This window comes from Rattus norvegicus, chromosome 5, assembly GCF_021556685.1.
Source record: "Rattus norvegicus strain SHRSP/BbbUtx chromosome 5, alternate assembly SHRSP_T2T, whole genome shotgun sequence".
Classification (NCBI taxonomy): Eukaryota; Metazoa; Chordata; class Mammalia; order Rodentia; family Muridae; genus Rattus; species Rattus norvegicus.
In genome coordinates this window covers 144,447,322-144,471,869 of record NC_141538.1, presented here as the reverse complement: position 1 = coordinate 144,471,869, position 24,548 = coordinate 144,447,322, and the positions used below count along the sequence as shown (strand labels likewise).

At 50.6% G+C, this 24,548-nt stretch overlaps 3 protein-coding genes across 20 annotated transcripts in view; 2 read left to right on the top strand and 1 right to left on the bottom strand.

Annotated features, from left to right (window-relative positions):
* Positions 1-5,497, top strand: part of Thrap3 (thyroid hormone receptor associated protein 3) — a 42,058-nt gene extending 36,561 nt beyond the window's left edge. For 10 of the 11 annotated variants that reach the window (XM_087549298.1, XM_087549299.1, XM_087549293.1 and 7 more), the window contains 3 exons: positions 2,067-2,262; positions 2,674-2,817; positions 3,954-5,497. In XM_087549298.1, the coding sequence (XP_087405424.1) occupies positions 2,067-2,262; positions 2,674-2,817; positions 3,954-4,175 (562 nt within the window). In that variant the 3' untranslated portion in view covers positions 4,176-5,497. 11 annotated transcript variants of the gene reach the window in all.
* Positions 5,498-6,152: 655 nt separating this feature from the next.
* Mnmip1 (manchette microtubule inner protein 1) lies at positions 6,153-21,577 on the top strand. 3 transcript variants are annotated; one of them, XM_087549980.1, is made up of 16 exons: positions 6,267-6,377; positions 6,474-6,631; positions 6,726-6,786; positions 7,016-7,134; positions 7,318-7,408; positions 7,560-7,615; positions 7,702-7,747; positions 7,884-7,984; positions 8,074-8,160; positions 9,593-9,635; positions 19,731-19,824; positions 19,910-19,962; positions 20,052-20,137; positions 20,286-21,136; positions 21,222-21,279; positions 21,358-21,577. In XM_087549980.1, exons 1-16 carry the CDS (start codon positions 6,374-6,376, stop codon positions 21,427-21,429), a joined length of 1,980 nt encoding a protein of 659 aa, XP_087406106.1. In that variant the 5' UTR covers positions 6,267-6,373; the 3' UTR covers positions 21,430-21,577.
* Positions 21,578-22,300: 723 nt separating this feature from the next.
* On the bottom strand, positions 22,301-23,668 carry Eva1b (eva-1 homolog B). 6 transcript variants are annotated; one of them, NR_174171.1, is given in 3 exon segments: positions 22,301-22,850; positions 23,123-23,284; positions 23,511-23,668. NR_174171.1 is itself a non-coding variant. In NM_001399219.1 (3 exon segments), coding segments are annotated over 2 exon segments (492 nt in total). In that variant the 5' UTR covers positions 23,190-23,284; positions 23,511-23,668; the 3' UTR covers positions 22,301-22,507.
* Positions 23,669-24,548: the final 880 nt, after the last annotated feature.

Below are 24,548 nucleotides of genomic sequence, written 5' to 3'. Positions count from 1 at the left end.
TGTTTTACCTGACTCTGTTTGTTGTGTAAGGGTGTCAGATCCCTTGGAACTGGAGTTAAGGACCTGTGCGAGCTGCCATTTGGGTTCTGGGAATTGAACTTGGGTCCTCTGGAAAAGCAGTCAGTGCTCTTAAACACTAAGCCACTCTCTAGCCCCCCACTGTACAGAAAGCACTTACTCATTTCCCAATACCCATATGACAACTCCGAACCATCCAGTCCTGAGGAGCCAACAAATGCCCTCTTTGGCTTCCTTTGGGCACAGAATGCTTGAGTGGCTGAGTCAAAGGAAAATGATTTGATTACATGACTCTTCTTATTACTGTGTTTCTGTACAATTGGTAAAAACTTTGTTTATTTTGGCTTTTTTGTTTTGGTTTGGGTTTAGCTTTTCAAGGTAGGGTTTATATCCTTGATAGACCTATGGTCTTGAACTTAACAGAGCCCCACCTGCGTCTTACCTCTTGAGTGCTGGGCCTGGCTCAAATTGGGACCTCTTGAGAGAGCCCAACTTCTCAAAACTTCTTGCAATAGCACTGAGTTTTGGAGTGGTTGGATTTTCACATTCTGTTCATGAGAACAACAACAATGTAAGCTTCTCCTTTTCATAAGTAGATATTAAAGTGGGGGCTGAAGGAAGTAGGAGGATGTCTTAGTCACGAGTTTCTATTTTTGTGATGAAACACCACAACCAAAAGGCAAGTTGGAGTGGAAAGGGTTTATTTGGCTTACTCTCCAGATCTATAGTCCATCACTGGAAGAAGTCAGGACAGGAACTCAAGCAGGGCAGGAACCTGGAGGCAGGAGCTGATGCAAAGGCCATGGATGGGTGCTGCTCACTGACTTGCTTCCCGTGGCTTACTCAGCCTTCAGCCTGCCTTTTTATAGAACCTAGGACCACCAGCCCAGGGGTGGCTCCATCCACAGTGGGCTGGGCCTTTCCCTGTTCATCACTAATTGAGAAAATGCCTTACAGTTGGATCTCATAGGGGCCTTTCTCAACTGAGGCTCCTTTCTGTGGTGGCTGTAGCTTGTGTCCTGTTGGCACAAAACCAGCCAGTCACAGAGGACAAAGTGCCTTTTATTTATTTATTTATTTATTTATTTATTTATTTATTTATTTTTTAATGTGTATGAGTCTTTTTTCTCAACTGTATGCCTGGTGTTGAAGGAGGCCAAGGGAGGGTGTTGGCTCCCCAGGACTGGAGTTATCAGTGGTTTTGAGCAGTTATGTGGGTGCTGGGAATCAAACAAGTGCCCTTAATAGATGAGCCAACTCTCCAGTCCCAAAGTGCTTTTCATAAATGAAGAACTGAGAAATACTTTGTGGTCTCTTTATCTGGAAGCTTGGTTCTGACACTTTAGAGTCATTTAGTAGACAGACTCCTGTTACCTTTGGCAGGGTTGGCACCATTCTGTAGTGTATAGACACTTAGTCATCATCGTCATCTAGTTTGTCTAGTCTGTAATCCTCCCCCCACCCCCCCCCAGATGAAGGGAAAGAAGAGAAATTACTCCAGAAAAAGTTGCTGCCAATTCTGGGCTTAACAACACAGCCTATCTGAGATCAGTACAGGGTGGTGAGGAGTGGGCTAATTACGATTTGGTTTGAATCAAGGCTCTTGCTCAGCTTTGTCACCTATAAATTGAGTAATGTGGAATTCCCTGGTCACTTTGTTGAAAACTTGATTTACCAGTAAGGTGTTTCATCCTTAAATGTGCCGCCCACCCCCTGCGCCCACCCACAACACAGCGTCCCTTTGAGTACTAGTAGTGACAGCTCACAACAAAGGGGCTTTGCTGCAGAGCCAGAGCCAGCCGCTGTGACTCCCAGGCCTGCTAGCCTTCTCTGTTGATTCATGTGTTAGACCACACTGGAGGCCAAGGTTGTTTTGTGTTCTGTATGTGTGATACATATTTACCACAGGCCTCGAAACTGTTGTATCACTGAAAGTGACTGGAGAACGGGAGGAGGCCCCAGGTCTACTTGGGTGGGGTGAGCAGGTTGGCGATGACTTGGTTGCTCAGTGGTTATCTGTCTTGATTTCCTTCTTTTTGTCTGTGTAGGAAGCACCGCAGAGCAAGAGACCGGTCTAGGTCCTCCTCGTCCTCTTCCCAGTCATCTCACTCCTACAAAGCAGAGGAGTACCCTGAGGAAGCAGAGGACAGGGAGGAGAGCACCACAGGTTTTGACAAATCCAGATTGGGGACCAAAGACTTTGTGGGTCCGAATGAAAGAGGCGGCAGAGCTCGGGGAACCTTCGTAAGGGCTCCCTCCCTCTTTCTCTACACTTCCGGCTCCTCCTAGGCCTTAGTAAATCTCAGTAGAGTATCCGTTCTTTTGCCTCTGATATGAGCTATCCAGTTGTAGATTCTTTGGTTCCCTAAGCTTCTCCATTCACTTGCTTCTGTTTGTAATTACCTCCAAAGCCTTTTATAGCTTCCCATCCCAGAATTTTCCTCTGTATCTTAGCTCTTATTTAAAGGAAGGCCTCTGGCTATGTATAGCCCCTGGACTGTCTACTTGGGAGGAGCGGAGAAAGGGATAGGTAGAAACTAGTTTAACTACTTAACTGGGAGACAACTTTCCATTCCCTGTCCGGAAATGTTCTAACAGAACGCAGGGACCTTCTACTGCTCACCTCTGTTCCTGTTGCTTCTTTTATTTCTACAGCAATTTCGAGCAAGAGGGAGAGGTTGGGGCAGAGGAAACTATTCTGGTAACAATAACAACAACAGCAACAATGATTTCCAAAAGAGAAGCCGGGAAGAAGAATGGGATCCCGAGTACACACCCAAGAGCAAGAAGTATTACTTGGTAGGTGTCTGGGACTAACCAGCAAGGGGCAGAGAGCCTTTTGCACACAGTGACTCGTTTGAGGGCTCTAATTGGTCTGTCTAATTTGTGTGGGGGCTTAGAGCACTGTGGATATGTTAGTATAGTGCAGCCTTTGGAGGGCTAAGTCAGTTTATGGATTCCAGAACAAACAAGAGATGTTATTGTTGCCTTTCTTATCCTGTGATCTTAGACTCCTCACTTACCCACAGTCTCTGTCACCCTCCGTTGGTGGATTGATAAGAAAGGCAGGTCTAGGCTTTTCCTCACCTAAGTTGTGGATCGCTCCCACGCCCCTCTGGACGGTTACCTAGGCAGTAACTCAGCCTCGCTGTGACTCAGCAGCCTCATCCAAGCCCGAGTGGCTCTTGACGGTTGTGCCCAGTTGCTTGGAGCCAATTTGAAGCTTCTAGAAAACCTAGGTGTGGGGTTGTTGTGAAAGGAAGGGGCCCTATAAAGGCCAGTCCCAGCTTCTGTTTGCCACTTGAGGGAGGAGCATTGCCAATCTGCTCTGTTCTTTACCGAGGCATCTGGCAGCTTCCCTGACCTTCAGGAGCTAAGACTTTCTTGGGTGTGGCACTCTACTGGGAAGTACCAAGTCTGATCAGTAGACTGATGGGGTGGTTTGTACAGGTTTTCAGAATGCTTCACTCACTCACCTCTTTGTTATCTCTGCTGTGGAGACTGTCGGAACAGGGATTGTTAAAGGTGCAGGCTGCTTTTCCTCCTTAATACAGCTGAAGAGGGGGTGTGCTACAAGAGGGCAACCTGGGGTGGAAGGTTTGAAAGTGCTAGAGCCCCAGGTATGTCTTCTGTTATCTAATGGCCTGGTTCCATTTCATATGTTAGTATGATTGACTTTCAAAATTAAATGAGATGCCTCTTGGTCTTCCTGCTTTTTTAAGGCGTTCCATCACTCTATTACTGTTGCGATGTTCACGGTATTGCCTTAGTCCTCAGAGCTCCTTAGGTACACCAATGATATTCTTGGATCTGAGCCTGTGGGAGTTTTGAGCGGGAGAAGGGCAGAAAAGGAGGCTGAGAGGGCTCTCTGGCCTTTGTGGATGGGTACAGAGTAGAGGCTAGCACTGATTGATGCCCGTCTTCTTTCCTTGCAGCATGACGACCGGGAAGGCGAGGGCAGCGACAAGTGGATGAGCCGAGGCCGCGGCCGAGGAGCCTTCCCCCGGGGGCGGGGCCGGTTCATGTTCAGGAAATCCAGTACCAGCCCCAAGTGGGCCCATGACAAGTTCAGTGGGGAGGAGGGGGAGATTGAAGACGATGAGAGTGGGACAGAGAACAGAGAAGAAAAGGACAGTTTACAACCTTCAGCTGAGTAGGGGCCACTCTTGATGGAGCCCTTGCCGGGGAGAAAGGCACTGGGAGAGGCTGGTCGAGCTAAACAAGGAGCCTCAAGAAGATCCTGAAAACCCCACCCCACAACCCACTAGCCACACAGAATCCCACTACAGCAGAGTGTGTCCCTGGTGCTGTCTCACTGGACAGGACGCTGCCACCGAGCCTACATCAGGCCCATGTTTCCAGCAGAGCACACTGGGCTCCGGCTGCTGTTTGTGTGGGGTGGGGCAGGGTGGGGAGAAGGATGCGATGCTTGGACTTTGTGTTGGTTTTGTCGTCCCATCCCCACTCCACCCCCAATTAGAAACCAAGTTTTCTTAATTTCATTTCATTTGGAACTAAATGGGAATTTGGTTTTCAATCTCTTCCTGTCCTGAGTTTTTAAAAGTCCTTATATTTTTCTTTTTTCCTTTTTTTTGGGGGGGGGTGGGGGATATGTAGTAATATTAGCATAAAGATTTTAATTTGGGCAACTTTGATTCCTAAGAGAAAACAAAGCATGTGAATAAAAATTGAAGTGTTCACCTCAGTTTGGGACCAAACTGCTTGGATCTTTGTACAGCCGGTTTTGTATGTTAAGGAGGAGTTTAAGGCCTTTCTGACCACCTCGTGTCCCCCTTTCTACACAGCCATGTATCACATGGAGTTGCTCCCAGCCTCCCCGTGCACCCTGCTCTTGTCTGACTTCTCCTGGGCTGGGCTTCCCATTCTCACCAGCAGCTCCAGCATCCTGAACTTTGTAGTCCTGCTGGTCTTCAGCAAAAGGAGTGGAAACTGGAGGGCAGTTTCTGGACGGGGTTTTCTAAGAAACTTCTGAATTCTATTATCTTTACAAATATAAGATGAGAAAATAATTTTTTCAATATTTTTTATTAATCTTTTTATAAAATGAAAAGACGCCTATGATTAAGGATGGTGGTTATGGCTGGGTGGTCTGTGGGGTTGTGTGTTTTTGGGTTTTTCCTTTTTTTCTTTTTTAACCTTATGTTTTGGGTTGAAACATTTTCAGATGTTGGGGGGCATTCTCATTAAAGGGTTCTTGTGCTTGCCTTCCGGGGTGGCGTCGCGGTCCCCAGCAGGTGAACCACTGCATCCGTGCATCTGTTGGATACCCACTGCACCCTCCTCCCTCAGCCTTTGCTCTTAGGTTGCCCTGCATACTGCCCTTTACTTTGCTAATTTCAATAGTTAAATTGGTTTTACTTGAATGATTCATGTTTAGGGGAGAGAGAAAAAACACCCTTAAATTTTTGTTTCAACTCCTCCTGCAAATAAAAACAATAAATGAAGTGGCAGATGTAAATGGACTGTGTGTGTTGCTTGTGTGAGTGACCCTGGGGTAGTAGGTGGGTCCTTGAGAAGTTCTTCCTTCTCAGGGAAGAAGCACCTCTTGTTCTCAGTGGAGTCTGGAGTCTGCATTCCGTGCTTTTGACACCTCCAAGAGCCAAACCTAACTACCATGCCAGAAGCCAGGACTTTGGCTTCCTTCGTGGTGGGGCAGGGGTCAAGGCTTCAGTCAGCTGGCTCGGCCTTTGTATGTTCACCTAGAAGTTGACTTTCAGGTGAGCCTAGCCCAGCTGGTAAACCGTTTGTGGGTGTACTCTAACCTTCAGACTCTTGCCAGGCCTTAATAAAAGTTGGTTCTTCCTGCCTTTCCCCAAAGAGAATTTGCAGTAGTTGTCAGAAATCCAACTAGACCCCCGAAAGAGTCAAAGCTCAACCAGCTTTGTTTTGAAGTTTGGAATATACCCGCCACAGCTTTTAAGAGACTGGGGCCACTTTCCCAGCAATGGCCCCACCTTGGTATGTACCTCTCCCACCTTCCCCTGCAGCTAAGAACTTGCAAGCCAGAAAAGAGGGTGGGCTAGGAAACGTATAAAAGACGTAGAGTTGGCCCAGGTTGGGAGGCTTGGCTAAAGTAGAACTTAATAGTTCTATTTAATAGTAGAGCTCCTGGGGGAGCTGTTACCCCAGCCCTGGGCTAAGACCCTGGACTCCTCCTCCAAGAATTGGGGCCCAACCTGCTGAGCCAGGCCGCCCACTCCTAGTACCTGGATTCTGACCTATGACTCGAGTCTCCGCCTCATCTACATCCAGTCTACTACCTGGCGGCCTCGCCCGCCCTCCGCGCACCAATACCAAGTCTGACGGTCAGGCTGTGCAGGGCGCCCCAGAAATCATGGGTATGTGTGTGTGGGGTTCGGGGTGGGTTCTTCTGTACCCAACTTTCCGAAGGGCAGCATTCCCCCCAGCCTTTCTTAGCACGCTTCCGCCCGCAGAGGTCCTGGTCCTGGCCAGATACCGTGCGCAGACGGAGGACGAGCTGAGTCTGGCTCCGGGGGACGTGATCCAGCAGGTGTGTGCCGTGCCCGCTCGGGGCTGGCTGCTTGGGGAGCTGCGGGGCCGCCGTGGTCTCTTCCCCAAGCGCCTGGTGCAGGTAAGGCCCGGTGTGGGTAAGGCGGCACAGGGGAGCAGGAGCGGCCTCAGCCTCGGGCCTTGTACTGAGTCCCACCCCCACGTGATTTTCCCAGGAGATTCCCGAGGCCCTGAGGGGCGTCACGGAGTCCAGACCGCGCTTTCCGCGCCGTCGCGGTGAGCCGGGAACTGGGCCGGCGGGTGGGGGCTGACTGCCCGCGTGGAGCGTGACGGCTGTGGGTGGGGCACCCGGGGCTATTTTGCAGCCCTCTGATTGGCTCGAAGTACAATGCTCCGCTCGAGGGCGGGGCCTGAAGCTACTAAAGGGAGTTCTGGGGTTCACCTCCTCCCCAGTGCTGCAGACGGGGCTCCCTGCTCGAGCTGCTTCCCTGCTTATCTGGCCTAGGTCACCCCATCGACTCTCAGAGCCCCCAAAGATGGTGCAAAGTGAATTTCAACTACAGTCCAGAGCAGGCAGACGAGCTGAAGCTTCAAATTGGGGAGATTTTGGAAGTGATAAAGGAGGTGAGGGGGTACTAGGGGACTTGGAGTGATGCTGGATTTCTTCACACAGAAGAGAGTAACGTAAGGGGAGGCAATGGGAGGAAGACAACTGGGGAGGAGGTAGTCCTTGGGTAGAACCGAGGATGGACACCTCAGTTACTCTTGGGCAGAACCAGATGCTCCCGCATCCTTCCCCCTCCCCAGATTGAGGACGGCTGGTGGCTGGGAAAGAAGAACGGGCAATTGGGAGCCTTCCCATCCAACTTTGTGGAATTGCTGGACAGTGGGCCCCCAAGTGAGACCGTGACCCTGTGATCCCCTGGGACCAGACTCAACAATCTTCAGTGATCTTCCCAGTGACCCTCCTGACCCTGTGCCCCTTTGACCCTCTCCCTTGACCTGGCTAAATTAGCACCTCCCTAACACCATCAATTGCCCCTCCACAGGCCTTGGAAACACAGACATGCCTTCGATCATTCCTACTTCACAGAGGCCTCCTAAGGTAAACTGGGTCATGATGGGCACGGCCAATGAAATCTTAAAATGGCTTGAGACTAGTCTTACTCTCCCTCCCTTTGCCCCTAATAGCTGAGCAACTTGACCTATGACAGCCCTCCAGATTACCTGCGGACAGGTGAGCATCTCGCCAAGGAGGTCCTCCCACGGTACCAGGTCTCGCCCTGCCTTGTGGGAGGTGAACCAGCTAGGTTGTTGGAGGGAGTCACTGGCTGCTGAGGGAAGGGCTACACAGTAGAATGACCTTCTTTTAGTCTCCTGCCCTGAGACCTGCAGGGTCCTGTTTGACTACCAGCCCGAGGCCCCCGATGAGTTGGCGCTGCAGAAGGGCGACCTGGTGAAAGTTCTGAGAAAGGTACGAGAGGATTAGGGGTACAGAAGAGTAGGGGCCCAGGCAAGAACTTGAGTGATGCTCACCTCCCCACTGGCTTGTTTCCCAACCAGACAACCGAGGATAAGGGCTGGTGGGAAGGAGAATGCCAAGGCAGAAGAGGAGTTTTTCCAGACAACTTTGTCATCCCACCGCCCCCAGTGAGTATGGAACCAGGTGTGGGGAGGAGAGAGGAAAGGCTGTTTTTAAAAAATCGGGGGGTTGGGGATTTGGCTCAGTGGTAGAGCGCTTGCCTAGGAAGCGCAAGGCCCTGGGTTCGGTCCCCAGCTCCGGAAAAAAAAAAAAAATCGGGAAAATGGATATGGTGGTACATGTCTTTAATCCCAGCACTCGGGACACAGAGACAAGCGGATCCCTGAGTTTGAGACCAGCCTAGTCTATAGAGCAAGTTCAGGAGAACCAGAGTTACACAGACAAACCCTGTCTCAGAAGTATAGATAGGGAAATGAAAAATCAGGGATCATGGATTTGCTGGATCACTAGAGAAAGGCACATATAACACTCTTAAAAACAAGAGACAAGCTGGGGATATGGCTCAGGGTTAAAGTGCTTGTTCAGACAGCCCCCCAGAACACATAGAAACGGCAGGTGGGCATGGCAGCGCCTCTGTTTCAGGAAGGGAGAGGCAAAACAGACCATACCGGTGAGCTCTGTGTTTGACTGGGAGATTTTACCTTTAAAAATTAGGTAGAGGGCTGGAGAGATGGCTCAGCGGTTAAGAGCACTGACTGCTCTTCCAGAGGTCCTGAGTTCAATTCCCAGCAACCACATGGTGGCTCACAACCATCTGTAAAAGAGATCCGATGCCCTCTTCTGGTGCATCTGAAGACAGCTACAGTGTAGTTATATATAATAAATGAATAAACCTTAAAAAAAAAATTAGGTAGAAAGTGTGGCATGGTGGCCTTGAATCCTAGCACTTGGGAGGCAGAGGCAGGTGAATCTCTGAGTTCAAGACCTACAGAGAGTACCAGGACAGCCAGAGCGACACAGAGAAACCATGTCATGAAAATCCGAAAAGAAAAAAAAAAAAAAAAAAAGAATTAGAAGAGTGATCAAGAAAGATTTCCTGGGGCTGGAGAGATGGCTCAATGGTTAAGAGCACTGACTGCTCTTCCAAAGGTCCTGAGTTCAATTCCCAGCAACCACATAGTGGCTCACAACCATCTGTAATGGGATCTGATGCTCTTTTCTGATGTGGCTAATATATATATCAAGAAGAAAGAAAAGAAACTCCATTTCTTAAAAGAAAAAAAAAGGGGGGGTTGGGGATTTAGCTCAGCGGTAGAGCGCTTGCCTAGCAAGCGCAAGGCCCTGGGGTTCGGTCCCCAGCTCTGAAAAAAAAGAAAAAAGAAGAAGAAAAGAAAAAGAAAAAAAAAGATTTCCTATTTGAACCTCCTGCTTACACATGAGTGTATGCATTTTACACACACACACACACACACACACACACACACTAAAACAGGGGTTATGGAATTCCTTGGATCCAGCTGGAGGGTCACCCCTAGATGAGGCTGGACTTAAAACTGCTGGGACTTGTCCTTGTAGTCTAATTTTTTTTTTCTCGTTTAGATCAGGAAGCTGATCCCACGGAAAATTATTTCTCGGGAATCAGGTGGGTGCCTGGGGAGCATGGGGTAGAGGAAGCTGTTCTACAGGCGAGCCATTGTTTCTAGTTGAGCATAAACACTTGTGGTTCTCCCCCTGGTCTGGTACACCATAGGACCTCCCTCCCCTGGGGGAGGGAAGGGTCAAGGCTCTTGCAAGAACTATGTGAATCCTGGGTGAGTCAGATCATGTTCAAATGCCGTGTGCCTCTTGGGACTGTGATGATCACAGAGCCCCTTGTGCTATGCCTATTAGTATAGGTGGTGTTGAGGATCAAACCCAGAGCTTTGCACAAAGAAGGCAGGTGCTCTACCACTGAGTGGTGCAGTCTGGATCTAAACCTTGAAGTCCCTACAGATAAATTCTGGGTTGGAAGATGGCTAGGTGAGGAAGCTGTTTATGCAGGACCACGGGGGGGGGTTTGTAATTTAGTTTTAGTTTTATGTGCATTGGTGCTTTTGACCAGTGTGTATGTCTGTATAAGGGTGTTGGGTCCCTTGGAACACCGTTTACAGACAGTTGTGAGCTGCCACGTGGGTGCTGGGAATTGAACCCAGATCTTCTGGAAGAGCAGTCAGTGCTCTTAATCACTGAGCCATCCCTCCACTTCCCAGGACCATGTTTACCCACAGCAAGGGCCTTTGTTGGAGCGGGTAGTCTGGGTCCACTAAAGAGGGGTGTCCTCTGGTCCTGTAGCAGCAGAAAAATCTTAACTCGGTCGTCAGCTTTGATTAACCAGGCAGTTGCCATCCTGTATTTCTGGAGAGACTTGGAAAATGATTCTGAGAGAGCCAGAAGCAGACCATTTGGTTACAGAGTGGAACTGAGAGATTTTTCTAGGAATGTTGAGGAAGGGAGGAGCTGAGGTGGGAGAGACTCGGGCGGAGCGAGTCTCAGAGAAAGCGGGCATGGAATGGATTCAGAGTAACGGGAATGGGTCCCATTGCCAGGGCTGCTGCACTTAAATGAGCTTTCACAAGTAGCAGGGAGCTTCAAAGCATCAGAGGAAAGGAACAGGAGGAAAGAGGAAAGAATTGTATCTGGCCTGAGGTGAAAGGGGTGATGGTCCCCTTGAGCCGGAGTTTCTGCATAGCTTTTTAGATGCTGTAATTTTTTTGCAGCTGTATTGGGAGCCAATGGAGGGAGCTGTCACAGAGAGCTCTTGGAGAACTCGGTAGAACATCTTGCTTGGACATAGGGTGAAGTTCAGGAAATAAAACCTGTAAAAGAAAGGGGAAGGCCAGGGGTTGGGGATTTAGCTCAGTGGTAGAGCGCTTGCCTGGGAAGCGCAAGGCCCTGGGTTCGGTCCCCAGAACCAAAAAAAAAAAAAAAAAGAAAGGGGAAGGCCCAGGGGTGAGAATAGTGAGGAAAAGAGTAAGTGAAGGGGAGAGGTAGGGGAGGGGGAAATCAGAGGCTCACACACAGGAGGCTGCTTGTGGTTGAATTTTCCCTGGTGTCTGTCTCTGGGCTTCATCTTAAAGCACTCAGGGGTTGCTGGTGTGGAGGCAACCGGGAGGAGGGCGCAGAGGTCACACTGTAGTAGCCGGGGAGCTGAAGCTGACAGAACACCCTCTAAGGCTCTTTGCAGAGATGTTGCTCTGTTAACTGAGGCCTGCAAGGCTTTCGGTCGAGCTGTTTCAGTTCTGGGCCCCAAAACAACATTTGGGATGTGGAAGTGGGTAGATTAGACGTTTTGGAGGTCACCTGAACGGCGGATAGGAGTTTGGGAGTCACCTTCCGTAACTGCTTCACGGCTGACAGGAGGGTGAGTGGCAGTTCGACTGCCTCAGAAGAGGGTCATGGTAAAACCTAACAGTTGGCAAAGATCTAGATCACAGGAGGGAATAACCGTGCAACTTTGTGGGGAACATTAAGAGACAAAGTAACATGAGGAAAACTTTTTTTTTTGTGGGTTTATTGATTTTTATTTTATGTGTATGAATATTTTGCTTCATGTGTGTCTGTGTATCACATGTGTACCTGGACCTTTTGGTGGCCAAAAAAGGGCACTGGATCCACTGGAACTGAAGCTACAAATAGTGTAAGGCATTAGGTGGGTACTGGGACCCGAACCCAGGTCCTCTGCAAGAGCATCATGCGCTCTTCAGGTCAATATGAACATGAGTTACCTGCAACTGTACAACTGGCTGGAGCATGCACCAGAGCTCTGCAGAACTCGATAGGGCCACTGTAGTTGGTTGGATGTTTGTTATATCAGACTCTCGCATAAAGAACAAGAAGCGTCTGGAAGCTTTGTAGACGATGTCAAAGTCCACATCCAAGAAATACATCGGAACAGAGTATCTACTTGACATTCCTTGCTTACACGTATAATAAACTTTGTATATTTGTTTCAAATATTAGCAATACAAAGCTATTGTTTAATAAGCAAAACCAAAGTATGTCAAGTAAAATACAATTTTTTTGGATAGGAAAAAATTGATAAGGTAAGATTTTTTAAGTCGGGACAATTACCCTAAATGACCATATCCACTATTTGCAAACATGACTTAATACTTAGCTTTCTTCTCACTGAAATGTATGTCCGGTGTGCCACATGCATGCAGAGGCCATAGGAGGGCATCAGATCCCGTTACTGGAGTTACAGATGGTTGTGAACCACTACGTGGGTACCAGAAACTGTACCTGGTCCTCTGGAAGAACAGCCAGTGCTCTTAACCGCTGTAGTGGTTCTCTAGCATGTCTCTCTAGCGTGTTCGCTATTGAACCTGATCGTAGCCAGAAAACCAAGAAGTGATAGGAACATTCAATTTTTTTTTCCCTCCGGAGACAGGGTTTCTTTATGTAGCCCTGGCTGTCCTGGAACTCAGTCTGTAGACCAGGTTGGCCTTAAACTCACAGAGATCCACCTGCCTCTGCCTCTGGAGTGCTGGGATTAAAGGTACCACCTGGCTAAGAGGACTTGTTACTGTAGATGACTCAGGTTTGGGTCCCGGTGTCCACATGGTGGTCAAAACTATCTATAACTCCAAGTTCTAGAAGATCTGACCCCTCTTCTAACTTCTACAGTCGCTGTACGCACATGTGGCACACATGCATAATACAGGCACGCATGCATACATGCATAATATAGGCATGCATACATACATGCATGCATACACACAGGCATGCATACATACAGGCAAAACACTCATATAATTTAAAAATATTTTTTTAAAATTGAGTTCCTTGAAACTCATCAGTTGCGTTTTCAATCTTAAGCACTTTTGGAAGCAGAGACAGGATTGTTCCAAGTTTGATGTCAGCTCGGTCTGCACAGTAAGTTCCTAGTCAGCTAGAACTACATACGTGGCAAGACCCTACCTCCCCAGACCCATGAATCTGCCTCTCCGGGTTTTCGGTTTATGGCTGGCTTCCGTCTGTTTCTATTCTTACTTACTTTTGAGACAAGGCCTCGTGTAGCCTCGGGCTGACCTTAAACTCTCAATCCGCCCACTTCCGCCTCCCAAATATGAAATCACAGGTGGGAACCAGCACACCTGGCTGCAAATGAACGCAGCTCTTCCCCTCCAGTAGCAGGTTTGTCCCGTCTCATCCTGCTTATCCGTGAGGTTGGTTTTCGTGTTGAACCCAGGACCTCTTGGGTGCTAGGCAAGCACTCTATCATTTAGCTGTATCCCAAGCCTACGTACTTAGTGATTCGATCAAAAATTGATTTCTCCCAAACTATTCACCTCCATCTTTGGAAAGGAGTGTAAGTGTCCTCACTACTGTGTCAATGTTATGAATGAGATCAATGGAACTTGACCTCTGTGCACATTTGTGTGTGTGTGGGGGGGGTTCAAGTGCGCCATGGCATGTGTGGAGCCTTGCACGTCCTCACCTACCTTGAGACGAGCTACTTGCACTTCTGGGCAGGGTCCTGTCTCTGCCTTCCGTCTCGATGTAGGAATGCTGGCTTAAGATTTATGCCCGCACATGTGTGTTTGCACCTGATATGGGGGTGGGGAATCAAACCCAGGTCCTCTGCAAGAGTGGAAAATACCCTTAACCACTGAGCCATCTCTCCAGCCCCTGAGTCCTGGGATTACAGATGCTCGTTATGTGAGTCCTGGGGGTCCAGAGTCAGGTCCTCACCCTTGCATGGCCATATTCCTAGCCTCAGTAGGTATGTGTTTGTACGTGTGTGTATGTGTACGTGTGGTGTGTGCATGTTTGTGTGAGTGTGTGGTATGTGTGTGGTGTATATGAGTCTATCTTGTGAGTGTGTGGTGTGTACATGAGTGTGTGTAATGGCATGTGTGTGTGAGTGTGTGAATGTGAGTGTGTGTGTGTATGTGTATATGAGTGAGTGTGTGTGTGTGTGTGTGTGTGTGTGTGTGTGTGTGTATGAAGATGTACTCACCTGTTTGCCCATGCAGAGGCCAGCAGTTGATTTTGGTTCTATTCCTTTGGGTGTATTCCTACATCACCTTGGAGCTTGCCAACTGGGCTAGGCAAGCCCAACAGTGACCCTAGGGGATCCCATCTCACATCCCAAGCATTCACAATGCTGTATATGGAGGCTGGGGTCTACTGCCCTGTCCTCCTGTTCATGTAGCAAGCAAGCACATTGCCGAACTGGCTTTCTGGTTCCTCTGCCCTTTTTCTTTCTAAGATGTACTTATTTTGAGCTGGGTGTGGTGGCATGCACCTTTAGTCCCAGCACTCAGGAGGCAGAGGCAGGTGGATCTCTGAGTCTGAGGCCAGCCTGGTCTATAGAGTGAGTTCCAGGACAGCTTGGGCTACAGAGTGAGTTCTAGCCTGGCCTACACAGAAGAACTCTTGTCTCAGCCTCCCCACCCCGCAAAAGACTGTTATTTTTATTTTACATGTACGTTTTGCCTGCATGTATGTCTGTTCAACATGTATGTGCCTGGTGTTTGTATAGGCCAGAAGAGGTGTCAGATCCTCTGGAATTAGTTATGGAAGGTTCTGAGCCTCCATGTAGATGTTGGGTATTGAACTGCAGTCCTTTGCAATAGCAGCCAGTGCTCTTAACTACTTAGCCATCTCTTCAGTCACACACAGCCCATTTCGATGCTGGGGTCATGGGTCTCTGCACATGCTCAGCTCTGACACTGAGCTACATCCCTACTCTTTGAATCTTTGAGACAGGCTCTCACTTACATAGGCCAGGATGTCCTTGAACTCATGGTCCTCCCGCCTGTCCCCAGCAGTGCATGAAGATCTTAGGCTCTCCACAGTGACCCCCGGACTTGTTAATGTCTTCATTAGAACCACGCAGGCAGGCAGATAGGAGAGCATCTCGTGGTTTTCTCTGTGTTCCTTTGGAGCTTAAGGGTGTCAGGAAGCTTTTCGTGTGTTTGCTGGCACTGCGGGCATTTTCCAGTTAGGCTGCGTTCTTTACTACTGAGTTATAGGAGTTCTTTATGCTCCAGATGAAAGGCTGGCTGGAGCTGCAGCCATGTGATAGAGCCCTTGCCTGGCAAGCATGAGGCGGGCCTTAGCTTCAACTCCCAGTACACCAAAGCTGGGGATGGTGATGATGGTGATAGTGATGTGATTGATGATGGTGATAAACATCACTATCATCACTGTAGCTGTCTTCAGACACACCAGAAGAGGGCACCAGATCTCATTATAGATGGTTGTGAGCCACCATGTGGTTGCTGGGATTTGACCGCAGGACCTCTGGAAGAGCAGTCGGTGTTCTTAACCACTGAGCCATCTCTCCAGCCCATGTCTATCATCTTGTAAAACTTTTTCCTATCCAGTGAAATGTCTTCATTTTATTGTCACACTTTTTCTGAGACAGGGTCTCACTATGTAACCCTGGCTGTCCTGAGACTTGTTCTGTAGACCAGGCTGGCCTCTAATTCACAGAGATCTGCCTGCCTCTTCCTCCCAGAGTGCCACCCCACTTCCTTTTTTTTCAATGCGTGTGTGTCTGTACAGCCCATGTATGCAGTGCCTCCGGAGGCCAGAAGAGGACACCAGATCCCCTAGAACTGGAATTACAGGTGTTTGTGAGCCCTGTGGATGCTGGGAATTGAAGTCTGGACCTCTGGCAGAGCAGCCACTGCAAGCGCTCCTAACTGCTGGGCCATCTCTCCAGCCCCTAGTCATCCTTTGTTAAAGTTGTCCTTTGATGCATAGAATTTTTTCTTTTTTTTTTTTTTCGGAGCTGAGGACTGAACCCAGGGCATTGCGCTTCCTAGGCAAGCGCTCTACCACTGAGCTAAATCCCCAACCCCTGATGCATAGAATTTTGTGTTCCAGTAAAGTGTACCATTTATCTACTCTTGGGTTGGTTGTGTCTGGGGCTTCACACGAGCGAGCGAGCTACCTTTGCTGCTGTGAAATTGGTGTTCCTCACACCCCTCCCCCACCCTGCACTGCGTATCCATTCTGTGGACCAAGCCAGGGGAAGGGATTTCCACCCACAGGGAGGAGCATTATCAAGCACAGACTCTTCCCCAATTACCGACGCCCTGGGTGGTGTCTGGAACACAACAGTGTTCCTCTTGTCTTTCCTCTTAGCTGTCTTTCCAGGAGAGGACTTAGGCACTACTCCATTGAGAACATCCGTTGGACTGTCTGCAATCCCCTCCCCGCACCCCCACCCTCTCAGCCTTCCCGCTCTCCCATTTATCATTCACTAATTCTCTAACTTCTAGCTGTGTTTGCTTTTTGACATGTATGTGCATGCATACATCTGTCTATACACACGCGGGTCATGGGCTTGCACGGTGTATTTTTCCAGGAATGCCGTCTTCTGTAGTCAGGTTTTTTTGTTTGCTTAGATGACTCTTCCTGACAAACCCTTTGTTGCTTGGACATCTTTTACCTGATGATTTATTTCAGTGTGTGTGTTGAGTTAGGCCTGGTGACTCTGCTCACAGCGGCCTGCCTTGATGTGTGTGTTTTCTTCATGAGCTTAGGGCTTGATCTTACCTGTGGGAGCCTTGCAGGCCTTAGGGAAGAAAGACTTCCAGTAGGATTTGATTTCCTGTCTGCCAGCAGCCAGAGGACACCAACCTGGGTCCCTGCTCCACATCACTGGCCCCAAGCTCTGGGGCCAGAGCACACCCACTTTACTACCTGTGCTGTGTCTTGGTTATTAATTGGCATAGAAAGACCCAGTGCATTGTGGGTAACACTGTTCCTAGGCAAGGGAGCCCAGGACAGCATAAGAGAGAGCTGGCTGACAAGAAGGAAGGACCTGTGTATTTATTTCCTCTGCGGATTTGACATTTCCTGCTTTTACTTCCTTGCAGTAATAAACTGTAGCCTGGAATGGGAAGTTGAATCAGCCCTGCCCCCGTGTTTGTGTCCTTTATCAAGGCATTTTGTCACAGCGACAGAAACGAAAGCAGGATGCCACTTTCTGGCCTCTGTTCTCTATTTGTGGACTTATTTTTTTCATGACAGGGTCTCTACATAGGTCTGGCTGTCCTGGAACTTGCTCTATAGACCAGGGTGGCCTTGGCCTCCCAAGTGCTGGGATTAAAGGCATGTGCCCAGGTCCTTGTGCATGTCCACGGTCTCTCTCTTTTTTAAAGGTTTATTTATTTATTATATAAGTACACTGTAGCTGTCTTCAGACACACCAGAAGAAGGCATCAGATCCCATTACAGATGGTTGTGAGCCACCATGTGGTTGCTGGGAATTGAACTCAGGACCTCTGGAAGAGCAGTCAGTGTTCTTAACCGCTGAGCCATCTCTCTAGCCCCCTGCTGTCTCTTTTTTAATTGCCTAAATTATTTTATGTGTACAGATATATTCTTTTTTTTTTCTTCCTTTTTTTCGGAGCTGGGGACCGAACCGAGGGCCTTGTGCTTGCTAGGCAAGCCCTCTACCACTGAGCTAAATCCCCAACCCCCAGATGTATTCTTTGCACACATACCTGCACCATGTTTGTGTCTGGTGCATGAGGCCAGAAGAGGGTGTTGGATTCCTTAGTAGGAATTACAGATGGTTGTGAGCTGTCATGTAAGTACTGGGAATCAAACCCAGATCCTCTGGAAGAGCGGCCAGTGCTCTTAACTCCTGAGCCATCTCTCCAGAGCCTCTCTCAGCCTCTTTTAAATCCCAAAGTGTTGGGAAACAATCCTAAGGAGTATATAATTGCTATCTAGTGGGAGGGCCCTATAGAGTCCTTAGCCAAAAAACAAGCAACAGAATTCAGGGTTAACTATATTGAGTTCTGTGTGCCAGGCAGCTGGGCACCTAAGTATCGAGTCACTCAGGCCTCAGCACAGTCCTACAAGGTGCACACTGATATCCATGTCTCGAAGACGAGGACACTGGACTTCAGGGTTCACCTGCCCAAGTTCTTCTGCCACTAGCAAGAAACAAAGCTAGCTAATCAAAGCCTATACTTACTAGAATGCTGTCAAAGGACTTGTTCTAGTGTGTGTGCATGGATCAGAATGACTTTGTCTGGAGATGTGGACACCACTGTGTATGTGGCTGCCTTCAAAGCTCCCTCCAATGTCATTGTCACCTTTATGTGGCCTGCTCTGACCATTTTGTTTGGGATTTTTTTTTAAATTTATTTATTATATACGAGTACAGTACAGCTATCTTAAGACACTCCAGAAGAGGGCATCAGATCTCACTACAGATGGTCGTGAGCCACCATGTGGTTGCTGGGATTTGAACTCAGGACCTCTGGAAGAGCAGTCAGTGCTCTTAACCACTGAGCCATTTCTCCAGCCTGGGATTTTCTTTTCTTTTTTTTTTTTTTTTAAGATTTTATTTATTTACTTCATGTATGTGAGTACACTGTTGCTCTCTTCAGACACACCAAAAGAGGGGATCCCCATTACAGATGGTTGTGAGCCACCATGTGGTTGCTGGGAATTGAATCAGGACCTCTGGAAGAACAGTCAGTGCTCTTAACCGCTGAGCCATATCTCCAGCCCTGGGATTTTCTTTTAATACTTATTTTGAGACAAGGTATTACAACATAGCCAGGCTGCCCTCCAACTCCCAACATTCCAACTACCTCTACACCTCCAGGAGGCTGGGATTACAGAGCATCCAGATCACCTCATTAAAGACTGTATACTGTAGGGCTGGTAAGGTGGCTTACCCAAGTTCATGACCTTGACTTTGATCCCTGGTGCACGGTGGAGAGATAGGACTTAACCCCTACTGTAACCCCCGATCCATCTGTCTTAGCCCTCTTGCTGAATTTTTTAGAAGTACAATGTAAGGATTAAGAAAGATGAGTCTAGGGGTTGGGGATTTGGCTCAATGGTAGGGCACTTGCCTAGCAAGTGCAAGGCCCTGGGTTCGGTCCTCAGCTCAAAAAAAAAAGAAAGATGAGTCAAAAGCCAGTTCTTCATTGTCTCATCCTTGCAAAGTGGGACCTGAGGGTAACAGGAGAGAGGAAGGCGCCAGGGTCTGGGAAGCGGAACCTGCATCTGGATGATACACTGCAGCTACTGGTGGCTCTCCAGGAGGAACCTGGTTTTTGATTTTGAGACTGAGTCTCTCTAGTCATCCTTTGAAAGGACGGGCAAGAGGGCAGCGGGGCATGACTGAGGTCTCGGTGGTAACAATGGGGGAGGCTGGGCATCTTGGTTTATTGATGGAGAGTAAACTCTTTAAGACTGTGTGAGATCACTTAGAAGGCGTGAAACGGCATGAGAGGCTGAAGTGAGATCAGAAAGGGGCAAATTACGGCTGGGTATGGTGTTGTACACCTTTACTCACAGCACTTGGGAGGCAGAGGCAGGTATTTGAGGCCACCCTGGTCTATATAGTAAGCTCCAAGATAGCAGCGCTACACTATGAGACCCTGTCGTGGTGGGGGGTGGGGGGGCAGCTCTGTTGCAGATGTGGGGGGATTGTTGGTGGTCTATAAAGAAGTCAGGACTGAACTTCAAACACTGAATTAAAACCTGTTGGCATAGGGTGCTCTCTCCCACATACAGCCTCTCCTGCTCCCTGCTGTGTTCGGATGGGGTGCTTCACAGTTCCCTAAGGGTCATCTCCCAAAGTCAGAATCCATCTCCCGTTCAGTCTTCTGTGCACAGCACAAGACACACACACAGACACACAGACACACACACACACACACAGCCAGGGACTCGGGCGGATGAACACTGCTCATCTTTCTCTTCCCAGCTCCTATTAAGGAAACAAAAAAACTGATGCCCAAGTCATCTCTACCCACTGTAAAGAAGCTGGCAGCGGCGGCCCCTGCACCTAGCAAAGCCAAGTAAGGAGGGTGGGGTGTTGAGCCTGGAGGAGGTGCAGAGGAGAAGCTTCTCCTGCCCGACTCTTACGCTGCTCCTGTGTTCCAGACCACCTTCAACACTCAATGTGGACAGCCAGAAACGGCCCTCCCGAAACTCTGGTAAGGGCTTCCTTCCAACGGTGGAAGATGGGGGCGGTTGTGTGGAGGGATAGAGGTGAACGTGGGTCCCTGAAGGTCTACTCTCACAGGCTTCAATGGCGGCTGCCTCAACGCAGGGTCCAGGCAGCCTGGGAGAAAGGGATCCAGAACCCTCCAACACTCTGCATCCAGTCAGGTGAGGGGCCAGAAACATGGAGGAGGGCATTACTGGGAGGAGATGGTTCCCACAGGTGTGTTGAAGGGTGAAAAGACCCCAAGGGGGTAAGGGAACTCCTCTAAGGTATCCAGCGTTCAACCGAGATCCCATCCAACCATGACCACAGGAGGATGAACAGAAAAGCCCTGGAAAGGGTCCCTCCAGGAGTAAAACCCCTACTTCAGAGAAGTCTCGGCTTCCAGAGAAGGCCCTTGACCCAGAGCCGATCCCAGCTCCTGACAAAGTGTCCACTCCAAAGGACCTCGTTCCAGAGAAAGCCCCGGATTCTGACAAAATTCCCACTACAGAGAATACCACTCTGGTCAAGGCTGTCACTCCAGAGAGCGCCCTTTCTGGGGATGAGCCAGCTAAGGACGAAGCTCTTGACCTGAAGACGGCCCCTCATGTGGACAGTGCCCCTGCATTAGTAAAGATCTTGACCCCAGAGCACATGATTTTTAAAGAGGAGCCTTCTAAAGACAACATTCAGTACCAGCACTCACCTCAGGAAGAAACTACGCAGAGGTCGGAGTCCTTCATATCCCCAAATGACATCCAGGTGCAGGGAGAGTACTCCCCACAGCCGAACTCCTCAGATCCATCCTGCTGTGGTGTCAAACAGGTCAGCGGCTCTCCAGCCCAGTCCAAGGCTGAGGATGTGTCTGCCATGGAGGAGGCCAACTTTTTAAGGAAACCACTAGCCAAAGATGAGATCACCCCAAACAGTGCACTCCCCAAAAAGCTGCCTTCTGAAGGGGCGGGTCCCCAAAAGCAGGTGCTGCCTCAAGAGTCAGTCCCCACTCCCCAAGTGCCACATACTGTCAAGAAGATTCCAGACCCTGAAGCTCCCACACTTCAGCCTTCGGTCCCACTAACCTCTCCCAAAAGCAAGAACGACAGCGTGGATGAACTGGAATTGTTAAAGGCAGAGGTGAACTCCCTCAAGAACAGACTGGCGCTCCTGGAGCTGAAGCTGGAGTAAGCGGGCAGTAATGTGGGATGGGGCGGGGTGGGGCAGGAGGAGGGAAGGATCCAGCGTTTCACCTGAAACCCGTATACACAGACAGAAGATGGGGGAGGTCTGGAAGGAGCTGAAGACGGAGAAGCTCCAGTCGCCAGAGGTGGGTTGAACAGGAATGCAGGAGGGGAGGAGGGAAGTAGTTGGTGGCTCTGGTCCGTGATAACCCTTTCCCAACTAGGTTCAGATGACGCAGAGGAACCAGAAATCCTTCAAACACGCACAGACACAGACGGAAACACAGACAGAATGAGAGCAGGTTCAGACCGAACCTCAGCCCAACCTGGAGGGACATCTATCCTGCTTGGGCCACCCCGGTCCTTGCACACAACTTTGAGAAACTCCATGGAAGTTAAAAAAAAAAAAAAAACCCCAAAAAAACAAAAAAACTCTGAACCCTCCGACCAGCCTGGTCCTTGTGGGGCGGGGCCAGTCAGCACACCGCCTTCTGCATTCCTGGCAGTCTCTCTAGGGCACATCTGGCCAACATGTGGCTCCCATTACCCTCTCAAGGCCTGTGCAAGGCTATTTTTATCCACCGGATGGTTGGGGGCAGGGGTAATCTCCTTCGGACGCCACAGCCCTATGCTAGAGGCAGGGGGTGGAGGGGCCTGCCTGGACGCTGGGCTGGATTCAGGAACCCAGCTGTGTGCTAGAGGGGTGGAGCCAGCCTTCTCTGGGCCCAGCTCCTCCCAATTAGCCTCTGCCTAAAGGGACTCCTATGTCCACTCACTTGGAATAATTTTTGGCCTAGAAGCATCTGCTCAGGCACTAAATCTAATAGAATCTGCATCAAGGTCGGAGCCTCAGGCTTCCCTCTGATTGCGGTGAGGACATCCCAGTGCAGGTCATAGGGCAGGGGACTAGGTGACTATTTGTCCAAATGCCGGCTCGAAAGGACGAAATTTGTGAGGAATGCTCATAATACCCGCCCTCTGTGGAAGAGGCGTGCCTCGGTCTGTTTCTTTGATCTGTGAAGTGAGCACAAGCATGCACTGGGTGGACCCCCAGAGGGGGTAACAACCAGCAAAAGGAATGAGTTACTCCCACAGCCCCGGAAACTCCCCTGCAAGGCTGGAGCCTGGGGGCCTGCCGAAAGCTACAGTAACCAGTGAGAGACTGAGTCGCTGAGATTACCTTTCATTGGTCATTATTATCGGGAAAAGGTGGGAGCTGGCATTCTGTTCCCACCCACACCTGCCCCACGAAGAGTGCTTAGTAGGTGGCGATCCAATGCCCAATAGCACCAAGAGAGTTGGGGCAGAGGCAGTTTGAAAGCCCTGAGGCAGTCCTGTATCCAGTACTCTGGCCCCACTCTGTGGGACCGGGTGTCAGTAATAGTGCATTCGGCCCAACGTGGCCGTGGCTCCGGGCCCGAGAGTGCCGCTGCCCAACAGGTCTGGCTGCCCAGTGCGCCAGATCTCCCGCAGGATTCGTTCACGCTCCTCCAGCCGCTGTGCCCGCTCTAGCTCCTCTGCTGACGTGAAGACATTGACGCTAAGGGGCCCGTCGGGTTCTGTGGACAGCTCCTGGCCCTGCAGGGTGTCATCCGGACCCAGCCTGGTCATGGTGTCCTCATCCTCGTCGTCCTCGTCTTCCGGCTCTAGGGTGCTACTGCGAGGGTCCCGGTGCGGGGCAGGGGTCCGGGGCCGCGAACGAGGTGCGCAGGAGATGCTGATGACCAGCAGGCATAGGGTCAGCAGCAGGCCGAAGCAGACGCCAAGCACGAAGTAGAGGCCGAAGCTCTCAGGGTTAGCTAGGGAGCAGGGAGCGGAGGTCACAGGGGGCCCTGACAGGCTGGAGTCATCCCATCTGGGAGAAATCCAGGGTCTAGTTAGGCTTGGGGTAAGGAACGGAAGGGCAGCAAGGACAGGGTGAGCAGCTGGGAGCGGAGGGCTGCCTGGGTTATGATGGACGAGCTCCGTGCCCCCAGGCCTGGCCCTCACCTCGGATGTGCGCATAGGCTGCAAGGCTGTTGCTGAGTAGCTCCATGTCCCTTCTCGGGGCATCCATGCTGCTGTGGCGCAGCTCGCCTGTCAGCCTGCGAGGTTACCCAGGTCAGGTCCTCCAGGGCACAAGGCGCTCGCTCCTCCCGTAGCTGCTCCACCCTGGGGGGAGCGCCTCACTTGGTCACAGATCTGGACTCTCAGTCCTTGCTCCCCCGCAGACGCCCCTCCATCCCCGGGAGCGGTGGAGAGGCAGCACACGCTCCGCCCCCTCGTGGGGTCCCCAGGCGAGGCCCAGCGCACGGAAGGGCGAGGCGGTGCCTCGGACTCCCCTTCCACCTCCCTCCTGCACCCCTCCACTCGCGGGGCCTCGGCCCGGCTCGCTCACCCGTCAGCGTCCCGCAGCCTGGCTCCGGCACTGGTGTCTTCCCGGTCGCCGCATATACCCGGGCCGGGCCGCCCCGTCCGCCTTACCGGGTTCGTGCGGCGGTGCTGTCGGACACCGCGACAGACCAGCGGGCGGAAAGTTTCCTCCGAGGAAAGAGGAGGGACGGGGCGGGGCGGGGCCAAGAGGAGGGAGGAAGAGCGAGCGCCTGGAGGAAGGGGAGAGGGGGCGGCCCCTGCTCCCCTACAGGAAGCCGCTGGGGAGGCCGCTCACAGGGGCCGCCCCCGCCAGTACTAACAACGATTAGTTACTAAACATCCCTAAGGCCTGGGATTCCTGGCGGGAGGTTACCTCCCCTCACTCTTCCTGTAGACAGACGTCCCTTCATTTCAGCCTACCAACCACGGAATGTGGCTACCATTAAATTTCCAGTTTGCAAATGAAGTAAACTTGAGTCAAAGAGCTTGAAGACTTGCTACACGGTCAGGATTTGAACCCACAACTGTGGCTCTAGCGCGCAGGTTCCAAACTACTTTCCTGTGCCTAACTCCCTGTGATGGGGCGGGTCCAACCTCGCTCACCCCTTCCAGCCCTTCCTAGACCCAGTGGAGGCAACCGGCACCCACGGCGTCCTTATTGGTTTTTCTCGGAGAAAAGATCTCTCAGTCCCTCCTCCCAGTACCCTGGCTGAGTGTGTCCAGCTGCTGTGGTCACCCAAGGTTAATGATTGCTGGACTCGGCGGTGAGCCAGGTCCCAGCATATTGCAGACCCCAGCGGGGGCCTCTGCCCTAGGGAACATCCGAGCTGCTTTGCCCGTTGAACCTGCCCGGAGTCACACGTGTGCTTCCACCTGGGCCCCAGGCTTGCACCGAAGTGCGCAGGAGGGGTCTGCAGCTGGGCTCTTCTTTCTGCCTTGTCTCCTGGCTAACCCCCTTCCCCTCCCGACGACGCTGGAGCTGGGATGAGGGGGAGGCCTTCTTGGCGGGAATCTTGGGAAGGAGGAGGGAAAAGAATGGCCAGAGGAAATTGCAGGCATAGCT